Raw genomic sequence first — 12,183 nt, 5'->3', positions numbered from 1 at the left:
ATTCTTTGTATATGGATGTTTTGTATATCAGGCAGTGTGTTTCTAAGTAACGGACTGGAACAATTTTTTTCTTTTGCAGTAATAATAAAGGAAAATAAGACTGATGCTTATTAGAGTAACGTACAACTGATACATCTATAATTATTGTCGACCGACTTGTATGTTTTTACTTTTGCACCAGAAATTATTTTAGTGAAATGTTTTTGATATTTATCTACATCTTGTTGTGTATTTCAGAGTGAATCAGAATGGGCATTTCCAATCTGAGTGGTCTGCATGCAATGGTGCTGAAAACTAAACTACACCTTTGTCTTTGTAGTGCTGTCTTTCTTCTGTTGCTGTGTCTTGCCTTCATTTGTCTAAATATCATATGTCAGTCATACTTTTTCATCTACCCCGATTACTTACCTTCATTTTTTTCTGCACACACTACACACTCCTGCTCCTGTCCTTGAGGGAGATTTATCGCTTCTCCAGACACTAACAGCACTGGCTGAAAGGGGCAGATGATGATGACCTGACGCAAGCTTTTCCGGAGCAGTAATTTTCACAGAACGGCTTTATATTAACCCCGATGCTCTAACAGTACCGTATCCACCACAGATACAAAGAGCCTAAGACATGAATGGGTTTTCAAGCTCAGTGGAGTAAAAGCATACAGTCTTTTGAAACCCAGGTCTTCATTTTTAGCAGACCGATTTTATTTTTTTTTATTTTTACTTATATAAATTCACTTAAAAGACATTTAAAATAAGCCCTTTTATTTTAATTATATAATTAATTATAAATAAGTTGCTGTATATTAGGGAGACTGGGGCTAGTTGTCACAAGAGCTGTATCTCAGTAACTCAGTATTGATGCAAAAGTCTAAATATAAAACAAATGCAGTTTTTTTCCCAGAAGTACTTTTTGGTTTTAAGTTTAAAAAAAATTCTCTTAATTATAACCATTTTGTGTCAGTATTGTAATGGAGTAAAATGTATAACAGCTGGACCACAGTTCCTCTATAGAGGGTTTGCACTTACGTCATGATTTGGTCAGTTACCTGGATGCATGGCCATTCTGGCGATACTAGGATGTAAGCATGGTTTGCATGGTTAATGTACTACTGAATATGTTGTTCTGCTAATTTATGCTGTCTAAACCACAGCAAAAATGTGTGGAAGCTTTTAAACCATACAGAGAAGGACTTAAGCAGGAAATGGTGCAATATTTTGACAAACTAAAGTTAATGGGTTGCAAAGATACATATGTATTAATTAAGCAATATTAATTAAGATATTAGTCTAATATTTCACCTACCTGACTGGAAATGATAAGAACAAACACGAATGTTGTCAATATTCTTGCCTAGGAAATCCTGGTTCAGTTTGGCCAACCACAACTTCTCCTTGCACTCTGTGTTATAGCTTTTGGCAGTCTATAGTACTCCAAATGTTTTTCCCAATCCAACCGATTAGAGCAGCAATAATCAGCAAAATATGCAAGTTTTGTTCGGTTCACATTCAGTCCCGCCAATAGGGCTGACTGATGATTAATTATATATGTATATTATATATCTATGTGTGTGTGTTATGAATAGTGGCTAGTTGTCATATAGGGAAGTTGTCACAATGGCCAAATTTTAAGGTTTTTAGTTAAAAGTCCACAAATGCTGGTGGGTTTTTTTTTTTTCAAAAATTCAAAAAAATCTCAAAAAAATCTCAAAAAAAAAAAATCTCTTCTAGTTAAGAAAAAAAAATCTCTTAATTATAATTATTTCATCCTACAAAGTCCAATACCAGTCCTGAAATGTAAATTTTCAAGAAACCTTGCAGCCCTTTTAGCATTACAAAGACTTCCCTGCTGAAAAACAGCTAAAGCCAGCCTAAGCTGGTTGGCTGGTTTTAGCTGGTCATCCAGCCTTGTCTTAGCTGGTCATAGCTCATCAGCAGACTAGTTTTAGAGAGGTTTTGGCCACTTCCTTAGCTAGTCAGGCTGGGAGTCCAACTGGAACAACCAGCTAAAACCAGCTACTTCCACCTTAAACCAGCTAAGACCAGCCAGCCAGTTTAGGCTGGTTTTAGCTGTCTTTTTCAGTAGGGTTTTCCACCAGTTTACTTACTATATCCTCTTTTATCCGAAATACTTATTTATGGTGCTCTCTTTTATGATGGAGGTCTGATTCAAATTGCGATAGGTTTCCCCAAAACCAGTACTAAACGCCAGTGATGGGAATAACAACGTTATAAATAAACAGCGTTACTAACGGCGTTATTTTTTTCAGTAACGAGTAATCAAACAAATTACTGTTTCCCCGTTACAACACCGTTACCGTCACTGACAATAAAATGCGGCGTTGCTATACGCTATTTAAATATTATAATTATATTGTTCAGTTCATCTGAATGGATGCTCAGCGTACCTGTATTTGACAAACCGTAAACTGTAGTGTGAAGACACATGACCATCGCTTTGTCTCACACACGCAAAGAAAAATACAAAGCGACAGAGTCTTATATACCATTAAGAATGGACGCGCTACGTGTAAAGACATTCTTTGTTGTATTTTCCTGTCAAAATAACTGAGTTCTTTTAGAATTCTTCAGCTTTTAAGAACTGCCGGTTTCTCCGGTAGTAGGCGGAACTAATGAGCAAAACGCAATCTCATTGGCTGGCGCTCACCTGTTATCTCCCCTGTTTTTGTTCGTGCGAACGCAGACAATGTGATTATTATTCATGAACCCAGCAGCTCATTAATCCTTGGTGTGTTTTATATTGGTATTAGTAGTAGAATTCGTAGTAGTTTTGTTATCTTATCAGTATTATTTTTTGTTTTTTTCCCTTTTTATAGAAGCACTACATGACAAACAATATCTTAAGCACCACCGTCTTAAGAAAGTTCAGTCAACATGACAAAAATGCATTCATACATGGTTATTCTAATTACTGAAGTTATAAATCAGATATTCAATATTAGTCCGGTGAGTAAACTAAAAATTGCGTTAATTTAATTTAAATTTAATTCATTTAACATATTTAATATTGGTGGCATCCACGTTATTTGACATATTTGAATTGTTGTTTTGTTTTTGTTTTTTAAAGTAACACAATAGTTACTTTCCCTGGTAATTAGTTACTTTTTTTAATGATGTCACTCAGTTACTAACTCAGTTACTGTTTGTGAGAAGTAACTAGTAACTATAACCAATTACTTTTTAAAAGTAACATGCCCAACACTGCTAAACACTACTGATTTAGAGATTTTTCAGAAGTTCAGGTCCTGTAGGGAAGAGTGGGGATGGTTGCAACAAGGGGCAGTTGCAACATGGCTTATTTCTTCAAGCAGGAATAAGCTACAGTAACAATATTCATACTGCACATGCTCTATTACCCCCTCATCCTTCCTGGAAGAAACCAGCCACATTTGACCATTTCTTCTACAAAAAAAAAAAAATCGTTTTTATCTTTTTTTTTTTTTTTTTTTTTTTTAAAGATCAGATTTTTGGTCATAGTGTTTAAGTTGTTCGTGTGACGCACTGTAAAAACACAACATCCCAACATGCTGTCCCTTACCACAACATTGATTTCTTACTTGAGAATGTTTTTCCATTTACTGTTCTTTAGTTTATACAGCCAGTTTACTATATTAAAGACCCTGTCTGTGCACAAATAAAATAAAGAAATTGCTAAATGATATTTAAGAATGATTTCATTACATTGTAATGAATGTTGCAACTGTTCCCTGTTGTGGGGTCAATTGCAACATTTCACTAGGTCTATTCAAGTGTAAATTGTCGTATCATATGTACACATGTTGCAGCAATGTGGGTAAGTAGCTGACAGATGTGGCTTTATTGTATTAAAATTGTGGCTTTCTAATACTAACAGTCTGAGAAACTAAAGGCAATGGAAAAAGTGTAGCAACAGTCCCCACTCTCCACTACTACTTTCGTATACTCCTGGAAACTCGTTACAGTGCTGCCCTCTAGCGGACATGCGCAAACGCGCACACAACAGCTGTCACGATCATCCAGATCATGTGACAAAGACCCGGAAGCGCAGTAATTCAAGATGTCGCAGCACGGAATTTTGAGCTGCTGAGTTCATATATCTTTCTTCTTTTTGGTCCATAAATAAAATACAAGATGCAAAATTACGACAAGCCAGCTGTGGGCACCACGCCTGCAACCGCGCCTGATTTCAGAGGGTAAGATATTTTATATAATGTCACTATCCTACTCAGACTGCACGTGACCTCACACCAAAATCACACAATGACTAAGGACACGAAACTAAGAGATTAAATTGAAATAGACTATTAATTAATATAGTTGTTGCATTTCATATTTCGACTAGTGTGTCTTATCTCTTCTTGTGTCTTTCTTCCTTGCATTCATTCAGGAATGACGGCTCTCTCGTCTCTGTGCTTAAAACACTATTGTTTTTCACTCTTCTGATGATAACTCTACCCATCGGACTTTATTTTGCATCAAAGTCTTATCTCTTTGAAGGTATTTTGCTTCCAAGGCTGATAAGCCAACTTTTTTATTCATGTATTAAAATAATAATAATATCTATGTGTTACACTACAGGTCAGTATATTAAATCCTTAGTTCCTGATTTGCTTGAGTAATTCTTGATTTCTTCACAGCCTCTCTGGGTTACTCCAGCAATGACAGCTACTTCTATGCCGCCATCGTTGCTGTGCTCGCCGTCCACGTGGTTCTGGCGCTCTTCGTTTATGTTGCATGGAATGAGGGATCACGTCAATGGAGAGAGGGAAAACAGGATTAAGTAAGACTATAGAACCTACAGGGAGAGATGGAAACACACACTCCACTCTCTTATTCATTCCTGAACCAAAATATCATAATGGAGTGACACCATCTCTGTGTGTGTGTTTACTTTTTTCCTGAATGTCTCAGCCAATCAGAGAGAAGATGCCTGATTTGTTCTTCATCTCACGGAATGGTCGAGGTCATCTTTGGTCTGGCTGGAGGTTTTGTCAGAAGGTGTTAGATGTTAATCTGTGTTTTTGTGCAGGGTTAATACAGGACAGCAGAGAAGACTGTTCTTGTGAAGGTTCATTGTTCCTGCAGTGTCATATTCTGACCTATTTCAGTCTGTTTGATAGATGAGTCCAATTCTGAACCTTAGGCCTTCTGTGTAATTTCAATGTCTTCCCTTGTATTTTTACACAAACATACAGCAATCTTGTAGACAGTTGGTTGTTTAAAACTAGTGTGTCTGTGTGATTAAGTTAAAAATAATTCCAAGATGGATAATTTCCTGTTGTTTTATTTATCAATTAAAGCTGTTCTCCAGAATATTCATGTTCTTAGTTGTTACTGGAAATTCGCCCTTTTGCAGCACAAAGTGCTTTGCAGTTTGTCTAAAATATCTGTTTTTGATTCACATAAATATTTGATCACATGGAACCATGTGATAATTAACTATTTTAACACTGTATCTTTGTTTTTTCTGAATGGTTAAAGGAGAAGTCCACTTCCAGAACAACAATTTACAGATACTAATGTACTCACCTCCTTGTCATCCAAGATGTTCATGTCTTTCTTTCTTCAGTCGTAAAGAAATTATTTTTGAGGAAAACATTTCAGCATTTTTCTCCATATAATGAACTGATATGGTGACCTGAGTTTGAACTTCCAAAATACAGTTTAAATGCGGCTTCAGACGATCCCAAATGCAGTTGTAAACAATCCCAGCTGAGGAAGAAGGGTCTTATCTAGTGTAACGATCGGTTATTTTCATAAAAATAAAACAATTTATATACTTCTTAATCTCAAACGCTCGTCTTGTCTTACTCTGCCTAAACTCTGTGTATTCTATCTCAAGACAGTTAGGGTATGTCAAAAAACTTTGACAGTATTTTCTCCCTCAACTTCAAAAATCGCCCTGTATCGCTGTTTTACCTTTTTTGTTAAGGGTGTTTGATCTTCTTTGCATGTTCACTTTGCAAAGACTGGGTTGGAACTTCAGCAGCAATGTAGGATGATTTTGAAATGATTTTTGAAGTTGAGGGAGAAAATATGGTCAGAGTTTTTCGACATACCCTAACTGTCTTGAACCGGAATACACAGAGTTCAGAGAGAGCAAGACAAGACGAGCGTTTGAGGTTAAAAAGTATTTAAATTGTATTTTTTTTTATGGAAATAACAGATTGTTTCATTAGATAAAACCCTTCTTCCTTGGCTCGACTGCATTTTGAACTCGGGGCACCATAGCAATCCATTATATGGAGAAAAATCCTGAAATGTTTTCCTCAAAAAACTAAAGAAAGACATGAACATCTTGGATAAAAAGGAGGTGAGTAAATTATCTGTAAATTGTTGTTCTGGAAGTGGAGTTCTCCTTGAACTGTGAAAACAAAAGCACACATGTATAGTCAATATAATAACTTTGCAGCACTGGATTCATGTCTTGTTCTGTGTTTAAAATCAGAATTAGTTGCTACAAGGTACAAGCTTTGTGGAAACTCACTGTAATCATGTTTGACAAGTGAATCAGCCTAACAGATAAGGACAGTGATGGAAGGCAGTGAAATCATGATTATTGAGAGATTTCTGGATTTCTCAGCCTAGTTTAGACAGAAGAATTTGACCTCAAGGCAACACAGGAAGATGATTACGTGCAGAAATTTGCCAAAGAAGGGATATGTGTATGTAGTTTCAATCAAATTCTAATTCAAAAATAAACCCCTGCATGCATTGTTGAGACTATGACAATGTCTTGAGATCAGCCTTGAGCCCTACCACAATACTGGGCATTTTGTCTAAAGCAATGAACAGTTTAGAAAAATAAGGTCACGTATATATTTCATATGGATGGTTTTGATGAGTTCATGAATGGGTTCTGGTCTAGATTCTTACAGCACTGGTTTTCATCAGTACAGCCAGTAATGGAAGGAATGAAGTCTTTACACACCAACTGTTAAAGCAGACTGAGCCAGAAATGACGATGTTGATGATGACTGAAAAACAGAGGAAAGGGAAAAACTGTGAGCTAAATGTCTTGAGGGACAAAGCTGGGGAGGGAAAGCAGGGAAGCATCCTTGCGGAAATATTGACAGCATGTCTGGGTGGAAGAAGAAGAGTGAAAAAGAATTAGAATTTCCTGGTTTCCCCTCCAGCTCTGTCGTTTTCTCTGGCTGCGGACTGCTACCATCTCTCCATTCCACCCCCTCTGCGAGCTGTGCAGCCCAGTTGAGTAACTCTACACTACAGAACTCTACAGTGCAGACAGCAGAACTACACAGCTGAACTTTAGATAATAGAACAATGGAAGTTCATGCTTAAGCAATAAAATGAGACACCATGTTATAATCAAGACTAAAGAGTGGACGCAACGCATAATCTGCAACCCATTTAACTACGACTGTCTTTATGAATAATGAATAACTGCTTAATATCTTTTATAAAACATTAGGCCTATCACGTAATAAAATATTAAGGACACATGTTTTATAAATGTTATTTTATTAAGAAGTGCTTCACCCAAAAATCTGATGAAAATTTACTCACCCTTAGGCCATCCAAGATGTATGAGTTCTTCACTGGAACCGATCTGGATAATTTTAGCGTTACATCCAGGGCTTGACATTAACTTTTTTTACTCACCAGCCACTGTGGCTAGTGGTTTTCCAAATAAACTTACCACTCAGCATTTTCTCTGGCCACAATTTTGTTGGGAAATTATGTTTTACATGACTAAAATTACTATAATTTATTTCACTTGATTTCTAGGTCATTTTTTTTACATTTTCCTTAACCGTATTAAATGCATGTGTCATCTTTCATGTCAAATTTTTACATTTTATTAATAATTCCACTTAATATAATAAGACAATAAAGGGCTGTTACCAATCAAATGTAATCAGTATTAGCAAAACTGATATTTCCACTGCAAACGAAACCGAAGCAGCTGAATGCATTTACACAATTTGATGAAGCTGAAATGTAGCATGAATGCATTTATCCTGCAAAATTATAATAGCATAAATAATGTTATGAGCTTGGTGTTTTAAAGCAGGTTTTTTAAAATATACAAATATTGAAATATTGGAAAGGGCAAAGATAAGCTACTTTTAAATATGAAAGTAAACCGCCAGTAGGTGGCAGCAAGTAACAGGAATCTTAATGAGCGAGTCATTGGGGCATTCATTCCAACGATTCCTTCAGACAGCGGATTCATTGAAGAATAAATCAAGCAAGTGTCTGTCTTTATGAATGGACCACTGATTCATTGACTCAAATGATTAATTCAAAAAGTGTTGCTTAGAGATGTATGATTGTTCACCTGTGATCTTTCTTTGGAACTATTTTCATTAACCAAATAGAGCAAAAGCCGTCAACGTTGACAAGATTGAACTAAAATGTATATTAACACTTCAAATCAATGTCAAATCTGCAATCATAGTTCTCAGGGAAAACTTCACTCTCTTGGTCACATCATGTCACATAACTAGGCTATATGTTTTAAATATATAAACTTAAAAGTTTTACCACAGAATGTTTCTTGTGTGCTCCAAATGTTTGGAGTGCTATATTTATAAACAATAATTGACCATTTTCATCAACAATAATCAGCAAAATATGCAAGTTTCATTCGATTCAGTGGCATTGTTTTTTAAGTTCAGTGCCGCCAATATGGCCGATTGATGATGCATTGTGAAAACTTTCTATATAAAATTCAGCCTGCCAAATGGCCAGCGGGAGTGACAGTAGCCTATTACTCGCCACTGCTGAAATCCACCCACATTTGGTGTTAATATCAAGCCCTGATTACATTACATTGGATCCTCTGCAGTAAATGGGTAGGCCTACCATCAGAATGAGAGTACAAAATAGCTGATAAAAACATCACAATTTGTTTAAAACTGTTTTTTTTTCTTGTAAACAATGCTTGATCTGTGCACATTCTCTCCTGATTCATATGAGACAGTGTTTTACTGGAACAAGCAATATTATGGATAGAGGACTGGAAGAGGGAGGACTTAACACTGTATCTTTGATTGAAGTTAAAAAGGTCTTAATGATTAATTTGTTTACAGGAGTTGTGTGGATTATTGTGCTGTTTTTACCAGCTGTTTGGATTGTCATTCTGATGGCACCCATTCACTGCAGAGGATTCATTGGTAGGCAGATTTATGTAATGCTAAATTTCTCAGAAACTGTTCAGATGAAGAAACAAACCGATATGGCTAGAAACTATACTCTAATTCCGGCGTAATAATCAACTTTGCTGCCGTACCATGGTTGCAGTAGGCACAATGATATTACGCAACGTGACCACCTGCTTGCACAGGGAGACTATTTTTAGGTGCTGCATAATATTATTGCGGAATGAGAGTATAGTTCCTAGCCATATCGTTCTAGAAAATTGCAACGTTTTATTTTCCGTCAGTCTTAGTACACAATGTAACTACAGAGGAGTCAAGTTTTAAACAGGAAATATATCAAAACTCTTTGGTCATTTTTGAGCGAGATGCTAACGGCCTAATCTGATTCAATGATCTATGCTAAGCTATGCTAAAAGTGCTACCGCCAGACCCAGAGATCGGCTGAATGGAACCGAAACGTTAAAACTCAACTGTTTAACTCTAGGGGAGTTGGAAAACGAGCCTATTTTCAAAAAAAGTGGAGTGTTCCTTTAAAGGGGAATCCTTTTGAAAATACAGCTCCTAACATGACTATGCAACAAAAACAACAATCTGCTATTAGTGCTGTAGAGTAATATGGTAAACCAGTGTTATAAATAAAATATATGCAACATAAAATAAATCTAAAATAAAAATAAGCTACTTCTGTAAGAATACCACGTTTAAAATAAAATAGCTGAGTACTTCATATTTATGACTTATATTTTTGCCATAAGAACACAAAATATATATAGTGGCGTGTGCTATATTTGACCATGCTGTGTGATTTACCTGAACACATTGAGATCACATGTATTTCAATTGATCTGTTGAATTCTTACACTTGAATTCTAACTTTTACTATTTTACATTAAAAAATATTAAACTTTTTTTGATAAGTTTGTTGAAAGGGTGGTAGTTATAGCTCATCAAAGGTAACTGAAAGGTATCTTACTGATATTACCACTGTGTTGTAAGTGTAGACAAAAGTGTGTGAATAATCATCTGATAAAGTTATTAGATGTGTTTTGTTTTCCCATGCCTCTAGGAGAGAAGATAAACTGGCCTAGCTTTCAGGATCAGTTTTCAGACAGGTACGTGCATCCAAGTCTTGAACTGCAAGACCTGCCGGATGTTTCTAAACAGGATCTACACGGTCTAAACATGTCTTGATAACACAGTATCACCAAAGATGAAGATAGGAGAGGGGAAGGTCACAGGCTGGTTAACGTTAGTTAATGTTAGTGCAGCAATACTTCAGCACATAGAAGAGAGAAGAACAGAATGGAAGTTGGAGGCAAAAAGGAATGACTGAAAAATACAGGTCTTATTGGAAGAACAGCAGCTCCACCATGGGGGGGCCTATTACAGATAAATAGGGCAAGGATAGCTGTTATCCAACTGTTCCTCAGACATAGCAGTCCTGACCTGAAATCTACTATACAGCACATGATAGAACCACTACCAGTCCCTCTATTTCTGCTCATTGTTTCTCCTCACTCCCGCCTCCCCAGACACAGAGATGACGGAGATATTTCATCCATTTGTGCGTCATCATTATAATTATTAATCCAGGTCTGTGTCTACGTATCCGTGAGTGTGCATACGTGCTTAAGTTTATGGGTGGGTATGTGTGTGTGTGTGTGTGTGTGTGTGTGAATCTTCCCCTATTATTCTCCATGACTCACTCCCGTCGTGTAAACACACATGCAGAGAGGTGAGAGGATGTTGTATAATCCTCCCCATTTCCTGTGTGCATGTGAATGTGGCGTTCGACAGTCAGACAATACATGACCTCATTGAGGTCAAAAAAAAAGTCTTGACCAGTTCAGACTTACATACATACAGCCGACACTCAGGTACATTGCGTACTGTGCAGAAATCATATAAACGTATACAAACACGCACCAACATGCGTCTGTTCAAACTTAATTCTGAGTTAAATAAAACACACTAACCTCATATAAAATAAAAAATAAATATTGTATAACATAATTTACAATTCAATAATAATTATAAAAAAATAAAATAGTGCTCTTTAGTGTTTTGAGACAGATTGCTGTTTCGCCTATTCAAGTCTAACGCAAACCAAATCTCTTCCTTTTTACTAGCTATAGCATGAAATAAACATGAATGAACATCAGATGGTCTCTTGTTTCAACCACAGAAAGACATCAATACACACTATTTTTCAAGTTCAAGTCCACAGATGTTAATCTACTCTCCTGTCTAGTTTGTCGGACAAAAATGCAGTTTTGTGTGTAGTTGAGGATCATTTTCATTATAAAGCGGCGTTTTAAAACGGAAACGGAAACGACAACATTTTCAAAACGATTCGCGTTTACACATATAAGTGTGTTCAATGATGCCTGTAAGTTTGAATGCCCAAAATGCAGTTTCAGTGCAGCTTCAAGGGGCTCTAAATAATTCCAGTGGAGGAATAAGGGTCTTATCTAGCGAAACTTTAATCATTTTCTAAAAAAAAAAAAAACCATTGTCCACTGAGAAAAATCCTCAAAAACCTTAATTTCCTCAAAAACCTTAATTTCTTTGCGAGTGAAGACAGAAAGACGTGAACATCTTGGATCACATGGGTGTGAGTACATTATCAGGATATTTTCATTCTGAAGTGAACAACTTCTTTAAGGAGGAGGAAGTACACTCTTAGAAAAAAAGGTTAATTGGCATTCTAGGTAGAACCATTTAGGAGTTCCAAATATGTAGCACCTGATAGAACCGTTTAAGGTTCTATACTGAACCTTTTCTTCTAAGTATATGTTTACACTAGTGCATTTTTGTTTTAAAACGCATAACTTTTGCTAAGGTTACGCCTATCGTTTACACTACTCTGGCGTTTTTCTCTCGAAAACAGAGACTTTCGAAAATGCTGCAGACCCTGTTTTAGTTTGAAAACTCCAGGGTTGTGTTTCAGTTGTCTTGTGAAAACGTTGTCTTGTAAACAGCCCCTAAGAGTGTATATGTCCATTAAGAATGGTTAGTGTGATGGAATTTCACTCTTTGGCTGCTGGTCAGTTGGCCATGTC

At 36.4% G+C, this 12,183-nt stretch overlaps 1 protein-coding gene across 1 annotated transcript; it reads left to right on the top strand.

Moving 5' to 3' along the window:
• Positions 1 to 4,012: 4,012 nt before the first annotated feature.
• Positions 4,013 to 5,309, top strand: vma21 (vacuolar ATPase assembly factor VMA21). The gene is made up of 4 exons (XM_051109345.1): positions 4,013 to 4,189; positions 4,384 to 4,493; positions 4,634 to 4,776; positions 4,908 to 5,309. The coding sequence occupies exons 1-3, from the start codon at positions 4,128 to 4,130 to the stop codon at positions 4,774 to 4,776; spliced, it is 315 nt and encodes a 104-aa protein (XP_050965302.1). The 5' UTR covers positions 4,013 to 4,127; the 3' UTR covers positions 4,908 to 5,309.
• Positions 5,310 to 12,183: the final 6,874 nt, after the last annotated feature.

This window comes from Labeo rohita, chromosome 5 (genome assembly GCF_022985175.1).
Source record: "Labeo rohita strain BAU-BD-2019 chromosome 5, IGBB_LRoh.1.0, whole genome shotgun sequence".
NCBI lineage: Eukaryota > Metazoa > Chordata > Actinopteri > Cypriniformes > Cyprinidae > Labeo > Labeo rohita.
This window is presented reverse-complemented; position numbering and strand designations above follow the sequence as displayed.